The 21,248-nt window shown below is 50.3% G+C and overlaps 1 protein-coding gene across 3 annotated transcripts in view; it reads left to right on the plus strand.

The window, feature by feature from the left end:
- ndufs1 (NADH:ubiquinone oxidoreductase core subunit S1) overlaps positions 1-19,555 on the plus strand; it is a 30,254-nt gene extending 10,699 nt beyond the window's left edge. For all 3 annotated transcript variants that reach the window (XM_039757868.1, XM_039757869.1, XM_039757870.1), the window contains exons 3-19: positions 6,748-6,839; positions 6,922-7,029; positions 7,122-7,198; positions 7,589-7,670; positions 11,257-11,387; positions 11,475-11,660; positions 11,751-11,885; positions 11,975-12,089; positions 12,180-12,325; positions 12,403-12,531; positions 12,648-12,777; positions 12,973-13,133; positions 13,387-13,541; positions 15,665-15,840; positions 15,939-16,073; positions 16,227-16,299; positions 19,358-19,555. In XM_039757868.1, coding sequence (XP_039613802.1) covers positions 6,748-6,839; positions 6,922-7,029; positions 7,122-7,198; positions 7,589-7,670; positions 11,257-11,387; positions 11,475-11,660; positions 11,751-11,885; positions 11,975-12,089; positions 12,180-12,325; positions 12,403-12,531; positions 12,648-12,777; positions 12,973-13,133; positions 13,387-13,541; positions 15,665-15,840; positions 15,939-16,073; positions 16,227-16,299; positions 19,358-19,449 — 2,123 coding nt within the window. In that variant the 3' untranslated portion in view covers positions 19,450-19,555. The remainder of the gene's footprint in view (positions 1-6,747; positions 6,840-6,921; positions 7,030-7,121; positions 7,199-7,588; positions 7,671-11,256; positions 11,388-11,474; positions 11,661-11,750; positions 11,886-11,974; positions 12,090-12,179; positions 12,326-12,402; positions 12,532-12,647; positions 12,778-12,972; positions 13,134-13,386; positions 13,542-15,664; positions 15,841-15,938; positions 16,074-16,226; positions 16,300-19,357) is intronic.
- Positions 19,556-21,248: the final 1,693 nt, after the last annotated feature.

A 21,248-nucleotide genomic window follows, 5' to 3' on the forward strand; every position in this document is an offset into this window, starting at 1 on the left:
AAGTTACTTTTCTTGGTCGTTTATGGTTAGTTTGTGTATAAATTACAGATTTTTCAAATGTTCATTTTTGTTCTCGGTGCTTAAAACTCGTTAAAAAAAAATAAGTGTTCACAACGAGCGGTTTGTAAGGCCGTAGCGTGAAGTCCTTCAAGGTTAGTTTTCTCCGTGTTAGTCAGTGTTTGTACATTTAGTTTACTATTACGCTGCGCATTCTGTGGTATAATTTAACTGTGTGCTTAGAAATCTTTACAAAAATCTATTTACATACGGCTCGTACGGTCCGGAACGGATTCATCGTATTTACAGACAATCCTATGGGGGGGAATTAATTTAGAGGTTCCACTGTATGAGGGGGTGAGGCACAAACGTCACTTTGGGGTAGTTTGGGCATTAAATACCGTGTGGTCACGTAGGCACAATACACCGCGGTGACTCTCTCAGGTGGGCTTTAGCACTTCGTAATCTCCTTACACATTCTAAAATGCCAGAAATGATCCAGAACATCAAGCCCGACTTATCTTAAACGTGAAGATATGCGGTAATCCTGAGGTGGGCCGCTTGTGGATTTGATTGGGTTTGTAGGAATGAGAGGCGGAGCCACAAGTCCACCGCTCGTTGGCGTCTGAGCGCGCTCCATTTTCACTCTTCACTGCGTTTGGTTTAGTTAACACTGTTTTATTGAAGCTGCGTGTGTTTGGGACATTGTGACACTAGGCCTGGGTGACTTGACGTGGAGTAGGTGACATTTTTTATTTCCTTCTTGTTCAATGGCTGTTTGATATTAGTTTTGTTCCGGCTGTGTTCACTGTAGTCCCCTAGTTATCTCCGCTCTAAAAATATGAGATGGAAAATGTCTGTTGGCCATCAGTGCCCGGGTTAAGTAACACATGAATGGCACAGACGACATTCCTAGAGCACCCGCCAATTTTGGATGTGGTCAAAAAATGCCTGTTTTTATTTATTTTTAATTTTTTTATTTTTTGTTTTTTCTGGCCATCGCACCACCTTACTCTTATTCTATGTTAATTAATGTTGACCTATTTTGTTTTTTTACTGTGTCTTTTATTTTTCTAGCACTTTCAGCTACTTTTATATGACCATGTGCTATAGCGGGGGTCCTCAATCCCGGTCCTGGAGAGCCGCAGTGGCTGCAGGTTTTTGCTCCAACCCAGTTGCTTAATAAAAAGCACTTATTGCTAAAGTAACACTTGTGCTTCACTTTAGTGATTTTGAGCCCTTATAGCTTCATTTTGTCTTAAACAGCCATTTGAATTGCTCCTTATTATCAATAACATGCCAATGACGAGAGAGAGCAGCATTTCTCCACTTAGCTTCTCTACATTTACACCTGTGTGTATTTAGAACAAGAAAACATCAAGTCAAGTTTTGAAAGTCCCTAACGTCTTACTGTCCACCACACTACTTGGTCGCTTATTCCAAGTGTCTGTCGTTCTTTGTGTAAAGAAAAACTTCCTAATGTTTGTGCGAAATTTACCCTTCACAAGTTTCCAACTGTGTCCCCGTGTTCTTGATGAGCTCATTTTAAAATACAAGTCTCGATCCACTGGACTAATTCCCTTCATAATTTTAAACACTTCAGTCAGGTCTCCTCTGAATCTTCTTTTGTTTAAACTGTAAAGGCTCAGCTCTTTTAATCTTCCCTCATAACTCAATGCCTGTAGCCCTGAATCAGCCTCGTCGCTCTTCTCTGGACCTTCTCTTGTGCTGTTGTGTCCTTTTTGTAGCCTGGAGACCAAAACTGCACCCAGTACTCCAGATGAGGCCTCACCAGTGCATTATAAAGGCTGAGCAGAACCTCCTTGGACTTGTACTCCACGCATCAAGGCGCTATATAACCTGACACTCTGTGAGCCTTCTTAATGGCTAATTTATCTGCACTATTGGGTTTAATTAAATACTTGGAAGAAAAATGAAGAGAAAAAAGTGAAGGACTGAGAATTACTCGTCCATTTTAGCCTTCAAATCAATTGCATGATAGAAAGGGAAAGAAAATCTCGGATATGAGAATGAGCTGACATGGCAGAGTTAATTTAACTTCATCGCTTGTTAGTGCTTTATTGGCAAGAATTGCTTTCTAATTAAGCAACCAGGTCAGAACAAAAACCTGCAGCCACTGTGGCCCTCCAGGACTGGGATTGAGGACCCCTGAGCTATAGAAATAAATGTTGTTGTTTATAGTCTAAACCCTAAATATGCCCCCCAAACTCCGCATAATACATTACCCTAAAAAGCGAATGTAAAGGTAAAGCCGTCCACTGTCGAGTACTGTAGTGCTGAGTCTCCGCGGTGCTAGAATGTCAAATACCGATGTCACCCCACTCTGTACTGGAATTCACGCAAGAGCGTTTCCTTTGGTATAAGTCGGGTAAATACGTAATAAAAACACAGTAAAATATACGGGAACTCGCCAATAATGAATGATATTGATTGAAGATGAAGATGATGATGAGGAATTAGCTGTACAGTACGATGAAGGTATGTAATGAAGATGATGACTGCAGAGGATTCATGGCTCCTCAGGTGGCTACTGCGGCAGAAGCGTTTAGTTCCCGGAGCAAATCCAGCAGTTCAACCTTCTCCTGGAGTCTCTGCGACTTCTTCTGGAGCTTCGGTTCATTGCCAGAAGTCTTAGAAGGTGCAGGGTGTTTGGGCGCCACCTTTGGGCAAAACATAAAACATGAGCACGCTCGGCGAAACACTCGAGACTGTTATGATACGGGAATGCTCCGATGTGTCACAGAGCAGCAGCCAATCAGCAGCCAGGAGACATGAATAACACTCTCGGATTGGCTACTTTCACCATCCCAAGCCACCTTTTCCTTTACGGTTGCTTCCTGTTCTCTCTACAGTGCTGTATTGCCATGGACTTCGCCATCAACTGCGGAGGATATTTATTAGTCGGCTTCTAAGGAAAAATCCACGAATGACAGGCTGTGAACTCTGAACCGCGACTTGACGGGGGTCTTCTGTATTCCTTGAAGTCTGTTTGCTTTACTTGGAAGGGTCCGGCTGACATACGAGCTGTGATAGCAACTGTGGCTGCCGCTCTACAAGCCATTCAGTTTTTTCTTGAGCAATGGACGACTGAAAACGCCCTTCGTTTCTATGATCCATGCTGCCAACGTTCACAGTGAAATCCTGCCCAGCGAGTGCTAATCAACGTGACACACGCTGCCCCCTCTCCTCTCTAATCTGCCAAGAGCCGCCTGCCTCACCTGAAGCGTTGAGAGCGTAGCAGGCTTCACTTCATTCACATCCTACTGCAGCTCTCCATCTGACGTGGAAGACGACGAATCGGCGTGTGCCTGTCTCAGTCTATTAGAATGTCATCGAAAAACGTTCATTTATTTCAGTAATTCCATTCAAAAAGTGAAACTCGTATATTCTGGAGATTCATGACACACAGAGTGATGCGTTTCAAGTGTTGATTTCTTTTCATTTTGCTGATTATGGCCTACAGGTAATGAAAACTCGGAACATTAGAATATGCAGCACAAGGAGAAGGTCGTGGGCTCGGACTTCAGGCAGTCATTCACTGCAGAGGACCTTCACCCAAATACGGTGGTACCTCGGTATTCGTTCTTAATCCTCAGTTCTCAGATCTTTGGACTTCTACCAAACAGGATGTATACCAAATGAATTTTTCCCATAAGAAATAAAGGGAAAATGATGAATCTGTTCCTATGGGGGGGAAAAAAAAATCCTATTGTTGTTGGCATGTTATACAGTGGGTGCGGAAAGTATTCAGACCCCCCTCAATTGTTCACTCTTTGTTATATTGCAGCCATTTCCTAAAATCATTTCAATTCATTTTTTCCCTCATTAATGTACACACAGCACCCCATATTGACAGACAAAAAAAGAATTTTTGAAATTGTTGCACATTTTATTAAAAAAAGAAAAACTGAACTCTCACCTGGTCCTAAGTATTCAGACCCTCAGTATTTAGTAGAAGCCCCCTTTTGAGCTCATACAGCCAGGAGTCTTCTTATGAAAGATGCAACACGTTTTTCACACCTGGATTTGGGGATCCTCTGCCATGATGAGACTGTGGTGGCACGCAGAGCCAACATTAAGAAAATGGCATCCGTGTCCAAATACTTCTGACATGACTGTACAGAAAAGGGAAATCGGTAGGGCAGTAGCGGCGCGTCTGTGAACTGGAGTTGTTCTTTGTCTTGTTCTTCATCTTGTTCTTCTTGGTAATCAAGGTCTGAGATTGGTCACTGCGGCCCCCCAGGACCAAGGTAGCCCACCACTGGTGTAGGAGACTGCAGAATGGATGTCCTTACAGTTGGGATGTTTTCAGGCGTTGGCACAGTCTGAGGACGGCCTGCTGATTTTCTCTTCACCGTTGTACACTCGTCTCTGTAAATTTAGAATTGGAGATCGGCCACTGTTCTAGAGCGTGCCCAGGAGACGGTCGGGCAAGAACACACCACTGGAGCCACTTCAGCACGGAGGTGTAAGACAACTGGTCTGGGGAGGCTGCTGTGGTTCTAGAACAACTCTAGAGCACATTCAGATTCACACAAAGGCCGCTGATCTGACCAGGGGGGGCTGCGGGTTCTGGGGGTCACCCAAGTGCAGACACGGGGCGGGTATTCTAAAGCCAGAGAATCGGTCAAATGGCGGCAGGTTCTAGATATCGCTTGAAGCCGTTCTGGACCCAGAGCTACAGGTCTAGATCGTCTGACCTAGCGATGAGGCTGTGGTGGGTTACCAAGACCATTCAAATGCATCGATAAAGCCACAGATTCCCACAAGGTGCCCACCTCTGGGCAGTCATTCTGGACCCTCAGGCCTGAGAAGCACTAGGCTGGTGCCGTACCAGTTCTGCAGCTGGTCCAGCCCCGTGCGAAGTGCCCCCCCAATACACGCGATCTGCCTTCCCCTCCTCCAGTCCCGCAGCTCCTCGGTCAGCTGGGTGCTCAGGACCCCATCGACCTCCTTCAGGACGTCACCAAATGCTGAAGTGCGTTCGGGAGGTGCGTTGCGTAGCGATGATGGATTCATCGTCTTTGAAGAACAGTGAAAGCACGGTGGGCACCGGCAACCAACGACAGGGGATCGCCTGTCAAAGGACCCCCACCCATGTGGTACTGGAGTTTGGCTCACCCTGCGCTTGCCACTCTAAATGGGACATTTCCCAGTTGTCCTCTCTTTTTATTTCTGATTGTATTCATCTTTGTGGGCCAATGAGACTCGGCTGTTTGTTAAAATTTTTCCTTGGAAATTCTTGTCATTTAATGAGCGAGTTAATAAGTTAGTCAGGGCCGCTTAGGTGACCCGCTGCCTCCCCGATGCCCCCTTTCACCCCTCTTTTATTTGTGTTGTCCCATTTAGCCCTGGCATGTCCTGCCCTTTTACTTTTTGTCACCTGAGCCTTTCTCTCTTTCTCAGGTTGAACTTTCTTGCCAGGCAGCCGGAGTTGCTAGGAATTTGCCGCGGTGTTCCTTGACGTTTTGGGTCTCGCCAGCTGATTCCATTGATTCCTGCGAGCTCGAAGGTTCACTTTGTGCTTTTGTTTCCTTCGCTGCGTGCCTGCCAGCTGCTGTCCCCCTTCAGTCATCCTGCCTCCGCGATGGCGGGCGTCTCTCATTTTCATGCGTGCCCACACAGACCCTTTCGGCAGCCGGCTGTTCCATCCTGTTGCGTTTTTAACAGTGTGGCAGCAGCGCTGCGTTTGGCTTTACTTAAATGGAGAGCCAGGAGTTTGCGAGCCAACTTGTTGTGCTGTCACCAGTGTGACGGTGGCCAGCTGGGATATCTGACTGTCCAGGCCCGAGCACAGAATGTTAAAAAATGCGGTGACGATGGCGCCACTGAACAAACGAAGCAGGCGCGGAGGACTTGTCAGCTCAGTAGCAAAGTGGAATTCTCCACCGACGTTTGAAGTTAAAGTGTACATCCGAGAAATGGCCAGCCAATCTGTCAAAGCCAAATGAGGAAGAATGACAATGGCAAAGCAAACGGTGGCACGCGGGCGGCTTTTACTAAACTTTACACGTTCGGAAGGTGGCAGGAGTGCTCTGTGACTGCCTTCAACTCACTGAGGTCATAGAAACGAGATCGCTGGGAAAGTCGTGGGATGTGACGTGGCCTTTAGGTGAGGGGACTCGAAAACAAAAGGACGACGGCCGTCCGAGAGGAAGGAACTTAAATACCTGGACTGGACTGGACTGGCGAGCTTTGCTGGGCTCTAAGGCCTGATCTCGCCTCTGTGGTTCTAATCTTAAATTGACAACTTGGGACAAAAGAGTAACCCACACAGGGTGGGAATGGTTTTGTGCTGCCTGTGAAATGTCACTTGAGTCTCCGCCATCATCAGGGGAGCCCCAGGCGGGGACGGCCAGCTCAGAATGTTTTATAAATTTGGTTTTCTGTTCCTGGAGAGAAACCGTCAGTGAGTAAGTGTGGCACCTGCCCATCTTAAGATGGATAAGGTAGTCCGTGATGGTCCTGTCGTTCTTACACCGAAATTCCCCGCGTTTGTCACTACATTGGGGGACACGGCCGCCTCTTTCTTACGTGACGTTCAAGACCCGGACAGTCGAGATATTTTAATGTCCCGTGGGCCCTGTTCAGGACTACGTATGCGGATACCGGTGCCCATGGCTGTGGTGGTGTCCTCGGCTGCTGCTTCTTGATCAGGTGCGTGTCACAGCATCACCCTGGTGCACACTCTTCATCTGCTCTTCTTCTTCTTCTTCTCCTTCTCGGCAGCTCGCACCACAGCAACAGCAGCCAGCAACTTGATTGAGGTGTTTGTGGACGGACAGCCTGTCATGGTGGAGCCGGGAACCACAGTGCTGCAGGTACCCGGGCATCGACGGCTTTAGCGTGTGTGGTGGGAGGGGACCTGCGCCCTCGGCTCACTGTGCCGTCGCTCTCTTTCAGGCCTGTGAGAAATTAGGAGTGCAGATCCCTCGCTTCTGCTACCACGAGAGACTCTCGGTTGCTGGCAACTGTCGGATGTGTCTGGTGGAAGTGGAGAAGGCGGCCAAGGTGAGGTGGCTGATGTGCAGTGACATGGTGATGAGGTGCCCCGTCTCCGATCACTTGGTGCCCACTGCCCTTGTCTCCTTTTTCTTTTACAGCCAGTAGCTGCTTGTGCCATGCCGGTGATGAAGGGCTGGAACATCCTGACAAATTCTGAGAAAACTAGGAAGGCCAGGTAAGCAATGAGGGGGCTAAAGAGCGAGTCCTGCTGGCCTGGCACCATTCCTGTGCCTTGGGATCTCCTGGACTGCATGCTTTTTCTTTTCCACAGCTCTGTGTCACCAAAATGGATTTATTTTTGTCCTTTACTTGCTTGTGACCGATGCAGTTCACCTGATCGACTAATGGCTGGTAGTCAACGTAGCCACATTTCAGTGCCACAGGGCTTTGTACAACATACCAGCCTTTTAGCCCTGCAAAGTGCCACGACAGTACTGTGGCCATGCCTGCCTGCCTGCCTGCTTGCTTGCTTGCTTGCCCATCATCATCATCCTTGCCATCCAGGCCCTTTTCTGGCCGTGGCCTACTGCTTCTTAATCGTCTGCTGTTTGTGCTCACGTTTCAGGGAGGGAGTGATGGAGTTCCTGCTAGCCAACCACCCGCTGGACTGTCCAATCTGTGACCAGGGAGGGGAGTGTGACCTGCAGGTATGCAACGGGAAGTGCGTGTGTTCATGTGAGATTCTCGGGCCCAGCATGCTTTTCACCTCCAGTGACCACTTGCAGGGGTTAGCGTGCCAGGAGAAGACTAAAGGTAAAGGCTGAAAGGGGGGCAGCCAGCATGGAGCAGTCAGAAGTCCAAGTGAAGAACAGGCTGGCCGGTCCGCTTCAGGTAGACTCTCCAAAATGACATCCAGTTAGTTCCACTAAAGCACTTGGTCACTTAGTCCGTGTGTGAAGAGAAGCTTTGTCACGCGTGGTACATGACCCGGACACAGACAGACACGTTGGCATTACCCCACACACGTTTATTACAGTGCTCCATGTTTACAAAAGTGCCCCCAATACCCCTCAGTCCAGGCCAACACAATGCCTTCTCTCTCTCACCTTCAGACCACCTCCTTCTCTCCTCCAGAGACCTTGTCCACTCTTCCACCCAACTCTGAAGGGAGGCGGCCCCTTGAAATAAGCACCCGGATGTGCTCCAGGTCTGTTCCCGGCAATCTCCCACCGACACGCCCCAGTGTGGCGGAAGTGCCAGCTGTCTCCCCGGAAGCACTCCGGGTGTCCCCGTTTCCAAATGTGTCCCAGTGTCCTTGCTGAGGAATTTATTTGGATGCAAACCACTGAGATCTTCGGTTCGTGTCGCCTCTTGATCTCCATTGACTTCACCTCCTCCAGTGTCCACTCACGCCTCTCGTCCTCCTTCGGTCAGACTTGTCGGAGAGACCACCACTTGAGGCGTCACTAGTGCGCTATATAACTTCAGTGTCGCCCCCCTTGACCACATCGTGATCTGTAGCCCAGCATCCTATCGGCTTTCTCGATCGCCTTCTGTACGCCGCCTAGATGTTGATGGAGTCGAGTCCTCTTTGACCACCAGGCTCTTGTCAGAAGGCGTACTTTTTCCTTTTTAAATCTTCCATTGTGTACTCAAATCTGACATTTGTGCGTCCTACTTAAACACATTAAGTTTCACCTGCCATAAATCTACCCAAGCCTGTATGGTGCCCTTCTGATTCTCCAGGTTCTACCCTTCCACTCTGTGTTGTCGTGGTAGGGTCCTGAGGTGTCACGTCGTCGTCGTCACGTAGGCCACAACAGGATGTTCCAGGCCCCAAACTCTTCACTCGCTGCCGGGGTTAACTTGTGTTGTAGCTCAATTTGTACCACAGCAGCCAGGAGAGAAAACCGCTGCGCCGTTACTTAAAATACAAGCCAGCAGAGTATAAATATGAGTGATGGCAAAATAATAACGCCACCTTGGCAATACTCACTTCGTCCTGCTGAAGCTACCCGCTGCCTTTCTCTCTTGGTATGTTGATTGGCCTCTGGTTCAGCTTGGTCTGGCATTGCCCTTGGGTGCAGTGGCATAAACAGACCAGTCTGACTGTGGAGTCCAAGTAGGAGTTTCTTTGCTCTCCTGTCTTTATGTTGTCACAAAAACTACAATGAGAAGGTCTGGGGCAGCCACCCGTATAATATGCCCTGGCTGCAAAACGGATTTGGGAATTGATATACAGATCTGTTCAGATTGGCGTCCACAACTGAACTGCTGGTACAGAGACAAGATGGCCACTTTAAAGGCCAGTGTAGGAAGTGACGTCATCAGACCCCAGGACCACAAATGACCTCATCAGAAACGCTCCACCCCTATCCTGGACCAGAAGTGACTTAGTCAGTCCAACACCACACCCCTAAACACCCACCCCACCACTCTGGGACCAAAAGTGACATCATCAGATGAACACCCACCCTGCTCCCCACCGGGACCAGAAGTGACGTCATCAAAGGCGCCGGAACCCTGCGAGATTTTCCTGACAACGGTCTGCAAGGAATCGAGAAAGACGGTTGCCACCCCCTGCCGCCCCCTGGCCATTATTCAGGCCCTTTAGTTGACTCCTACTCGCACGAGTGTGACATGTTTATCCCGATTCCTTGATGTACCTCCCGGACCAATGGGACGCTGACGTGGCTTAGCTCAGGTACAGTAGGTTCCGCCCCCATTCCAGCCCATGCTTTGACTCTGGGGAGAGAGAGAGAGAGAGGAGGAGGGGGGAGCGTCGTAAATGTTACCTGCCTATTCCTTTCTAGGCTATGCCAGCCTGTTAATGAGGTTTCCTCTTGGGCCACCTGTATTCCCCCATGCCAGCTGACCAGGCAGTCGTGCCAGCCCCCAAAAAACCACCCCGATTTTTTGTAAAATATTTTCAACATAAGAAAAATGTATTTATAATGAACAAATATTGTATACAAACCAAATAAAACCTAATCGACAAAAGAGAATCTAAAGAAATAAACGGATGTTGGCGAAGGCGATTAGCGTATTAAAATGTTTTTCCTTTCACTTCACTTTTCTTTAACTTCATTTTCTTCTTCACTAGTTTTTTTCTTTTTTGCCACACTTTCGTCACTTTCATTCGTCACTCAAGGCGTTTCAATAGAAGCCTGTCCAGGGAGCTTTGTGTCGTCCTCCCCTTTAGAATGTTTCTGAAATGAGTTAGGCGAGTGTCATTAAATAGCGCCGCCGCACGATCAGTTGGAACTTTTTCAGGGTTCTTTTCTTTAAAGTTTGAAACCCACATTGCCAACACTTCCTTTATCTCACTTGAAGAGAGAACCTCCTCTGCAGAACCTCCGTATGTTGCCACGTCTGTAGTTCCGTCAACTCCTCCGTCGTCAGTTCCTCGGAATGTGCGGCGACGAGCTCTTTGATGGCTCGTAAGGCAAAAAATGGACCTCATGACGGCTCATATCTCAAAAAACCCGTATGTTGGGGCACTCGTATCGTATGTCAAGGTACCACTGTACTTCTTTTGATCATAGTATTATTACACCGCTCTCGTGACGCAGGCTTTGGAGCACTCGGATCTCCGAGGATGAGAACAGATAGGCGGCCTACTTTAACGAGTGCAGTTTCTGTTCTGTGATTTGTTCTGAAACTTGTCAAGAACAGCAGGTTTATTGAGGTGGTCGCCTAGCTGTGTGATGATGACCTTCTCTGGGATGTCACTTAAGAAAGGCAGGTTAGAAATGAGGCTAAAATGTCGAGATTCTTTTTCTTCAGTCCTCACTCGCCTCCTCCAGCTCTCCGTCATACTGTAGATGTTACCCGATCCTGGTGATTTGTTCGATTGCAGCCATTTTAATCTACGCAGCTCTTCTCCCTCAAACATTTTTCCAAGTCCATCAGCATCTCCTTGGCAGTACCCGTTACTGCTGGAAGTCATCGACTTCTTTAGACGTGGAAACCTCCGAAGAAAGCCAGTAGTCCAGTAGTGCAGAGCATTCACTGTGTCGCTGTCTGCATGTCTTAGTGCTGCCATGACTTGGGGTTAAGGAGTGATTTGAGCTCTGCCAGTCTCCTGCCAAGGTCTGGTTGTAGGATGACCGACCCACTCTGCCCCAACAGTCCGGCTAAAGCAGGGCGTCTCCTTTAATGACAGGAAGTGGTGGTCTCAAAGCTTGAAGAACAAGCCCAGCCAAGGCTTCATGTGGCCTCCTCTGAGCAGATCCATTAGTTAATAAAGTTGGCATATCGGGTAATCGTATCTGCTGCTCTTGTTACCAACAGGACCAGTCTATGATGTTTGGAAGTGACCGGAGTCGACTGACGGACAGCAAGAGAGCGGTGGAAGACAAAAACATCGGGCCTCTCATCAAAACCATCATGACGCGCTGCATTCAGTGCACACGTTGCATCCGGTGAGGCCACCCGCACCTCGAACCGCGGCTGCGGGCACAGACCCCATGACTGGAACACTCGGTTCGACTTTCACTTCCTTTTTGCAGATTTGCCAGTGAGGTGGCTGGAGTGGATGACCTTGGCACAACCGGCCGCGGCAATGAAATGCAAGTGGGCACCTACGTGGAGAAGATGTTTATGTCCGAGCTCTCTGGAAACGTCATTGACATTTGCCCGGTGGGAGCACTCACTTCCAAGCCCTACGCCTTCACAGCTCGGCCTTGGGAAACGAGGTACAGTACGTGGTTTGGGGTCTCCACTGATGGTGTGCATGCACAGCACTTGCCTGGTGACTTGACCGTCGTGTCCTCCTGTCGGTGCAGAAAGACCGAGTCCATCGATGTGCTAGACGCAGTTGGCAGTAACATCGTGGTAAGCACTCGAGGGGGAGAAGTGATGAGGATCTTGCCCCGGCTGAATGAGGATGTCAACGAGGAGTGGATTTCCGATAAAACCAGGTGAGGGGTTTGTGCACGTGGCAGAGGGGCATGTTGGGCCGCCGCACTAAGTTGTAATTCTGTTCAGGATTGTGCTCTCGTTGCCGCAGGTTTGCCTACGACGGGTTGAAACGCCAGCGCCTGACGCAGCCCTTGGTGAAGAACGCCTCGGGGCAACTGGTGCCAACCTCCTGGGAGAATGCTCTGTTGCAAGTGGCCCAAGTGGTACGTGCATTGAAGCGATACGGACGGAGAGTCTTGCTGGATTCCTTTCACCCTCGGCTTTAAATGGCTGTTTTTGTCTGCTGGCTTCAGCTGCAGGATGTCCAGGGTCACAATGTAGCGGCCATCGTGGGAGGACTGGTGGACGCCGAGGCCTTGGTGGCCCTGAAGGATTTGCTCAACAGGTTGGACAGTGACAGTCTCTGCACAGAGGAGGTGTTCCCCATGGCAGGAGCTGGGTAATGTCGAACTGGGCGACCGGTGGGTGGGCTGCACGGCTGAGACTTTGACGTGACTGCGTCTCCTGTACCAACAGCACCGACCTTCGCTCCAACTACTTGCTGAACACCAGGATTGCTGGGGTGGAGGAGGCTGACCTCCTGCTGCTTGTCGGCACCAATCCACGATTTGAGGCCCCCCTCTTCAATGCAAGGATTCGAAAGAGGTCAGTCGGTTGGATTGCGACCCCATCGATTTCTAGAAAAGTGACATTTTTGCAGGTGAAAGGTGAGTGTTTGGACAAATGTGATGTTCGTCTTATCCCATCTTGTTGCATCACAGCTGGCTGCATAACGAACTGCAGGTGGCACTCATTGGCAGCCCAGTGGACTTGAGCTACACGTACAACCATCTTGGAGAGTCCACCCAAGTGCTGCAGGAAATCGCCTCTGGACGTCACCCGTTCTGCCAGGTATGACAGGGCTGGAGTGGGGTGACTTGTGACAGGACACGCAAGGAATGAGATGGGCTTATGTGAGGAGCCAGACCTGGGAAGACCTGGGCATCCGATAGAAATGACTTGGCGTGAGAGTGGAATATGAATGGAGGCCTGCTCTGTCACGAGGTACCCTTTGTTCACTTAGTAATGGCAGACTCTTCCTCCCAGGTCTTGAAGCAGGCTAAGAAGCCCATGGTTGTGGTGGGGAGCGCGTCCTTCCAGAGAGATGATGCCACCGCGATTCTTGCCGCAGTATCCACCATTGCACAGAATGCCAAAGCCAGCAGTGGGGTGGAGGACAGCTGGAAAGTTCTAAATGTGCTTCACAGGTGAGCAGAAGCTCCAACTGAATTTGGTGTGTGTGTGCCAACCACAGATGCATAGGAATCCTACAGCTCACTGGGATGGCACCACCTCCGTAAGTGCCCATTTAAAATGCACCTTTACACAGGTGGCATGATCTGTGTTGTAATCTGAATGCAGGGTAGGGTGAGGCTTTGTGGCCTCTCTGGACGGTCCCACCTGCCCTGTCTCGGCTCACTAGTTTGTGGCACTAGATTTGTCTTGTTGTTCTTGTTCTAGGGTTGCAAGTCAGGTGGCAGCGCTTGACCTGGGATACAAGGCTGGCATTGAGGCAATCCGAAAGAATCCTCCTAAAGTCCTCTTCCTCCTTGGAGCGGACGGCGGCTGTGTCACCCGACAGGACCTGCCCAAGGACTGCTTTGTCATATACCAGGGTATGGTGGCACTGTTGTGAATGAGAGCAACAGTCGGTACTGCTTGGATGGCCTGTGGGCCTGACGGGGAGATGACTTAAGGCTTCACCCGATTTGTCTTTGACTCGCCACGTGCCGTTTGTAGGGCTAGCAAAGGTAAACTTTGAATGTCGCGTCTTCACGGACGGTGGAGATGACATTGCTGAAAGTAGGGGGCCCAGCTCGAATAACGGCAGGGAGTACGGAAACGTCCGAAAAGGAACTCTCAAATAGCGCGTGTCATGCAGCCCCCATGTCTGGTCCTCGGTCACGTGATCACCACGTCCCACCCGTGTACGTGTAGTTAAAGAAGTCCCTTCCAGAAGATCCCCTCGTCCGTGTTGGCGAGATTGAGCCTCCCGCCCATTCATTGGCTACCCTGGCATGTCACATGATATCCGAGAGGCGTGTGTAATTATGCGGTACAGTGAGACGGGTAGACCGTCCGCCTCGAGTTGGTGCAGATCTGAGGTCAGACCTCCATTGAATGGTCCTGAAGAGACGATGTGTCATGAACTCCTGTTCTTTAGCCTTGCTGCGGAGGTGCATTGTTGTTCATCAACAGTTTCTTTATTATCGTCGTCGCGGTGATGTCGCCGCTCTGCCATGCTTACGGTTGCTAAGGTGAATGCTGTTTGATGCCACGTCAGCCTGTTGGTTTGCCATCGCATTGTGTGACGTCATCGGTAAGTGGCTGCTGGCGGCGAGGTCCTCTCGGTATCCTAGTCCTGGGATTCACGTCCACAAAGAAAACCAAAGTCTTGCTTGGAGCAGATTTACTGTTGGCGCCGGATTTCTTTTGTCCATTGGCTGCTTGTGTTTTGGCCTTTTGGTGTTAACGACCGCTGCCCGTTCCACGAATTCAGCTTGGCCGCTGCACTTTTTAAGGAAATGTCTTCATTTCGCGATCTAGTCCCTTACAAAATTGGGGCCGCCTGGCAGCTTGACTGTAACACCAAAGAGAAAGCAGGACTTCTGACCAATGAATGGTGGGGAGTATTCACAAGCTTGGTGGTCTGTGTGTGCTTGACTTTTCTAGAAGTATTTAATAACGTTTGAGCCGAGATGCACACACGTGTATGGATTGACGTGAGCACGTGACTGGCGACAGACACACGTAGACCACACGTTTGACCCCCCGATCTGCTACGATATCTTTCTGTCATTTTTAACTTTGTCATCACTTCATGGCGTAACGACAGCCAATCGAGTTTGGGTAAGCACTCTGGTCTACGGGTATGCGACCTGTTAAAGCGCGGCGGCCATTTTGTCTTGGCGTGTTTGCACGTTCACGTCCTTGTTCAGAAAGTGGATGCTGTGCAGCCTCGTCTGTCCTTCTGCTGGTGTCGTTAGGCCAGTTTGTTGGTTTGGGTGTTTTGAGGGCTGAAGTCCTGTGGCTCTTCATCCTTTTCTCCTCCTTTTCGCTGGGGTGCGACACGTCGTGGACTGTGAGAGCGCGTCGTACATTTCATATTGTCATGAGCACAGCTGCTCACAAGCGTCGTAGCTGAAGAGCGAGCAGACAGTAGCCACGGCCCCCCGTATCATTCACCTTTCCCCGTTGACGGTGGTCTGCAGTACAGAGAGGTTTTCCCTGCGTCGGGTTACGTTTGTCTTTAACACGTGCAGTGCGCTCTCCGCACTGGTGACGCACATTTGTATGTTAAATTGGGGTCTTTTTAGCCGGTTCATCGTAGTCAGAAGCTGGCTGGCTGTCGGACCACATCAACAAGACCACCATTCTCTGTTTGCAACTCCAAAGCAGCGGATTGGCTTAGAAGTGTGACACTCGGTGAGCCCACCTTATTGTGCCCACCCAACTGTAAGTGAAGTTCACCCCTGGTGGTCTCCAAATGTGTGTGTGTGTGGCCGTCGGTCACTGTGGGTCCCCATTCAAGCCCACCGTATTAAAAGCTCTTCATGGCTGTCACTCGGATTGTGATTTTTGGGGTGGCGTATTCTTTTAAAGTAAATGCTCTGGGGGGTATTGGGCACACGAGTATGTCCTGAAGGCCCAGATGGCATGAGGGGAGCCTGCCGACATGGCAGTCAGAAAGTTGGCAAGAGAGCTCCTCACTCACCCATGTGGCCTCTTGTTGCTGCAGGTCATCACGGGGATGCTGGAGCCCCGATGGCAGATGTTGTGCTTCCTGGTGCGGCCTACACAGAAAAGAACGGAACGTACGTCAACACTGAGGGGCGAGCTCAGCAGACGAGGTTGGCAGTCACACCCCCCGGCATTGCCCGAGATGACTGGAAGATCATCAGGGCCATCTCTGAGGTGGGTTGGGGCGGATTATCTTTGGCGTCCCCTTGCCTGCTGTGGTGATGCTCACTTGGCCACCCCACTCTTACCGGCTTCCCTGTGGGTTCTTCCAGGTGGCAGGCGTCCTCCTTCCTTATGACACCCTGGAAGACGTCCGGAATCGGTTGGCAGAGGTGTCTCCAAACCTGGTCCGCTACAATGATGTTGAAAACTGCAACTACTTCAAACAGGCCTTAGAGCTGTCCCAGGTGAGACCCCTGCAGGCCTCGTGGGTTGGCAGATTCTCCTCGTGGGCAGCGTTCTCCCTGGTCACTCATGCCCGCCAGGCTTGTGATGTTGCAGGTCGAGGAAGGTACGTCAAGATGACTTCTCATATCTGACTGGCTGCTCTTGTTTTCCAGAGCGTTAATCAGAAACTGCTTCCCAGCCCTCTGGTCCCAACACAGCTGACGATCAGGGACTTCTTCATGACAGGTAAGCGACTGGGGGGCACTTGTGGAAAGCCGTGTTAGCAGGGGCTCATCTGTGCCTCCCAATACCCATGTGTTGTCTCGTGGAGGTCACCTGGATGCCTGCATTTGTTCACTTCTAGTTCAGGAGGAGTAGGTGGGCAGACAGACCCTTACCCATTCAGTCTGCTTGGCATCCCCTCTGCCCACCCATTTTTTCTGGAACATTTGTGTCTCCTCTGGAAACCCCAATACCTTCAAACCTTTTGAGTTGGAGTTGGTCCACCATGAGCACTGAGCCAAGAACTTGCTTTCGGGTTCGGACTGAAGCTTCTGTCTGCCTAACGTCCCTGACAGATCTGGGAATGCCCACTGGTGCCCACATTTTGGTCTCCCGTTTCATCCATAAATGTCCCTTCTGTCAGACTCTCCACTCCTGTGTATCTCGATGGCCACCAACCGGGTTTGGGCCTCTCACTGATACTCTGCTTTCCTGTCCTCGTCTTATAAGCCAGGGACGTGTGCCCAATGGTGCCCGGCGCCACCCTCTGCTATCTTCTTATCCCTGGAGTGACCAGGCCTCTCTGGCCTTTGTGTTTCCACACAATAGTTCAGAGTTGTCATAAGGGTGGTCCGCACTTTGAGGCGTGGGACTGCTATTTTTATTTTTTATTTCTTTTTTTTTGTGTTTTCACTTGTGCTTTCTTATTGAATATTCATTTATGTAAATCCTCCGTCTGGTCTTGTGACCACATTCAAGTTGTAGCCCCGCCCTTTACTTCTCTGGTCCCCAGTGCTGTGAAAAGGTATTTGCCCCCCCTTGCTATCCTTTATTTTTGTGCATTTGTCACAATCAGTGGCTTACCGGATCTAGAGCATCAGTTCTAAGTTTGTACTTCGTGTACTGGCGGAGTCAAAATTAGGTTAACGTTTGAATGGCAGAAACAATTTATTCAGAAAACATACTTCATGTGTGCCAGCAGATTTACAGGAATGTCTCCACCTGTTTGCCATCATGTGGCACATAAATTATATTCAAGTCGATACATAGCAGGACCATTAGCGTTGGCATCATTTAAATAATAATAATAATGCATTTATAATTACCTTACGTGACACTCGAGGACACGCTGGACCTTGTAAGACGATGAGATGCCAACAGTAAAGAGTTGGGGTGCCAGCCTGCTCACTCCCCTTCACTGCCACTCAAAAACAAAGAAAGAGACGTGAAGGGACGTCCTTGCAGACGCAGGTTCACAACAGAACTGCCGAAGATGGCTGCCCTTCCACCAGGAAGAGGCGGGTTCAGGTGGCCGGCCGCTGGGCGTGATGTCAGAGGTGTTATCGCTGTCAATCATCCTTTAGGACACGGCGCCAACCCCAGGGTGGTGGTGGTAGAATTACAGTCGCTAGAGCCCCTAAGCGCACACGCAAGTTCACATAAAAATGAGACAATAAGTAAGACATCAAGGGACAAGACCACCGAAATGACAAAATACAATCGGCAGGTTTAAAAAAATCGACAGTTGAGGACAACTGGCTAAGATAGAAAGGCCGGGAGCTCCAGTCACTGCAGAGCTTAAAGCTCAGCCCCCCACGAGGTTTGGGCTTAATGTGTGGGGACAAGAGATTCAGCATCAGGGGGGCCTTAAACTGCGACCAGGTGGGCAGTGTCGTAACGAGGGGACGCCACCGTAAAGAGCCTGGGGAGTTAACAGGAGAATTCTGATAGAGCTGCGATATTTACTGGGCAGCCAGTGCAAGGACGACCGTGATGGGGTCCCAGGGTTTAGGGGTGGGTTTAAATTGTGCTGTCATTTATTTAGGGCTTTGGGGGTCCACCAAAGCGCAGACAGAAGTATGAATGAGTAGGTGAGCAGCAAAGATCTGCTGATGTCCTTAACGTGAGACCCCCTAAGGTCCCGACTTCTGAGCTGGCAGAGACCTTTATGTACCATCAGGGCTGGCGTTTCCAATGATTTAAGAGGGCTGACCTGCGATGAAGACTGGACCCCTTCATGTGTGTCACTTTGGAGAATCCTTGGGTGTCATCGGTGGGACTTTGTGTTGCTCACGGAGTCCCCAGTGAGGCACATGACCTGCATTTATGGCACTATGGCCATGTGGCACCATTACCTGAGGGTGATCGGGCTCGTTATTGAGGACCCGAGTGGCTGGACCAGGCCAAGGGGTTGCCCATGTAACACCTGGCTCTGGCAGATAGACGCTCATTTCCTGCCCGCGTGTCTGCCTGGGCGGTTGCCAAATGGGATCCCAAGCTGTTTCATCCCGTGCCAGTGCATCTCCCAACTTGCCTTGTCTTGGTGCCCTCCGTCCGTCTCCAGTATGTTTTAAACAGGTGTGGCTGGCTATTGTTGAATTTGGTTTCAATCCCACCTTTCCGACCTCCATTCCGGTACCAAAACTTCCAAATCTCCCCCCCAACCGGAGTGGGTGTGCCGTTCCACTTAGCTCTTGATAGCCCTGAGGGTCCCGATCACGCCGAAGCAGTAAGGGTCCCCCGTGAAGTCTGGGCAGCGGTCGTTTTTCCACAATGAGGGAGGGTGGAGTTGAGTGGAAAGGCGCCGCTTACTTCTGGTATGGACGCTCCAGAAACGCTGCTACAAATCGTTTTAACAGTTGGCTTTTTCTGTGCTTATCCAGTAGTGGTATACTGCGTGCCCTAGTGGCACAGCCAAGAACCAAGGTGCCCACTCGGGGAGGGCCAGACAAGTCCAAGGTGGAAATCTTTGGATGACGCAGAGCCCACCATGTGTGTGAAGTGAAGCAAAGGCAGGCGAGTGGGCCGAAACTCCTCCACGGTGCATTGAAAGGCTGAGCTCAACTCCTATGAGTGGTGCTGCAAATGAGTATGGAGATGAGGGGGGCAATTACTTTTTCACACGGGGGATGACTCTGTCCCTTGAGTCACTAAAAGCCATACTGTGTGTTTACGGGGGTTTCCTTCCTCCAACTTCACTTGTGCCAAACGTGCAAAGGCGTTGTTGGGGGGCTCTAAGAGAGAATGACTTAGGGGGCACACACTTTTTCAGACGCTCATTGTGCCCGTTTGATTCTTGCAGACCCAATCAGCAGAGCCTCGCAGACGATGGCCAAGTGTGTGAAGGCGGCGACGGAGGGAGCCCAGGCGGTGGAGGAGCCGTCCATCTGCTGACGTGGCCTGAGGTGTGTGCCCGTGTGATGGTGGCAGGCCAGTCGGCTCGCTCTGTCCGTCCAGATTACCCGTTGTGAGTGCTGGCATAATAAACTTATTCTGGAAAGAGCTGTCTGTTGTGAATTCTTATGGGTGGTCTCGTGTCCACTATCACACACGTGTGAGGGTCTCCTTAAGAGTAACTGGGGCAGGCGGAAGAGGGTGAGGCCTCAAAGATGAAGAACCCCGGGCCCAGACCAGCCCAGAGGTGAACAAAGCAGGGATCAGCTTGCATAAGTCCGGCTCCATATTTGATATAGTGCCTGCCATGCGTCGCATCAAGGAGAGCCGGGCACTTCATCCTCAGTCCAGAGGTTGTGCTGCTGCCTGTGTGCCCATTTATGAGCCAGTCTGGTGTCTCTGCTACAGAAGAAATCCAATTAGAGGACGTTAGTCTGGTGGTTCAGCCATTTTGTTTTATATAGTGCCTTAGTATACAGAGACATGGGGGGGCGGGGCGGGGCTTATGTGCCAGTTCAGAAGTGCCACAGATGGAGGTCATTAGAGGTGCTTGGGCACAGATGGCACTGGTGTGGTTAATTAAAGGAGCCAATGCCCAGAAAGGGCACTGCCCGCTGGAATACACCCAGATGATGTGAAGGTCACATGATAGAACTGAGTGACGTCTCCTGTGCATTATATAGCGCCTTTCATGGGGTAGGCACTTCCCACACTGCTGCAGCAGTACTGGCATCTTTTCAGTGTGAGCTTAAAGGCACTTGGCATCCTGGTTTGACTGGACACGTGTGACACGATTGGTGTCTGTGCCTTCACATGTGTGCCCATGTTTGTGCCCCACTCTCTAAATGCTGAATTTGTGTGCTTTGCACTCGGTGAGCTCAAATGTAATGGCACCGTATTACTATTTATTTTTGTATAGTGAAAATCGGAGGGGGTGCCACAATGGGCTTTAACAGCGCGCCCCCCGCACCTTGACTCTCTTGGGGGCGAATGGAAGAAATCTCAGGAAAGGTAGGTTGGGCATGCAGCGGGCATCATTGTGCTGGAGCTGGCAAGGCCTGCTGTGCCCTTGAAAATGTCAGTGCCATTTATTTGCACCTGAGGATGTGCTGCCATTTGGGTGGGAGCTGGTGGGTGTAAAACCGAAGCAATGTCGCCTCCTACTGGCTCAGTAGCTGAAGTATAAAACACCCAGTAGGTCCACCCTGACGTGTGCCAGACCTGCCACCTCCCAAAGTGTGCAATTACGTCGGGGGGCGATGGTGACGCTTAGAAGGTGCTATATAAAGTCACAGGTTCGATGCCCACCTGCTAGTAAGACCCCGAGTTATTCACCGCACCAGCCCTGTTAAGCACATTGAGATTACGTGTAAAGATGGCATAGTGGGCAAGGCTTTGGACTTCAGTCCCACTACTGACACTGTGTGACCCTCAGCAAGTCACTTCACCCGCCCTGTCACTTGTCGTAGCTCAAATGCTGTAAGCCACCTTGGATGAAGACCTCCGCTACACAAGTAAATGAAAGCCCACCATGCAAGGCGCTATATATAAATCCAAAGCCAGCACTCTATGACCCCCCCACCCCGAATCCTTTTTTTTTTTTTAACCTCTCTGTGCTTGCATTGCACAAACAGTCATGTGATGTAACCCTTTACTATGGAAAAGGCTCTGCAAGGGCCATGTATGTGGGCAGGGTGGCACAGTAGTTAAGAATTTAGGCTGCCAACCCCAAGGCTCCAGATGGAAAAAAAACTAAGATGTAACCAAGGGTGCCCACCCAATAAAAGTCATAAAGAGTA

Source organism: Polypterus senegalus, chromosome 6 (assembly GCF_016835505.1).
Source record: "Polypterus senegalus isolate Bchr_013 chromosome 6, ASM1683550v1, whole genome shotgun sequence".
Taxonomy (NCBI): Eukaryota; Metazoa; Chordata; class Cladistia; order Polypteriformes; family Polypteridae; genus Polypterus; species Polypterus senegalus.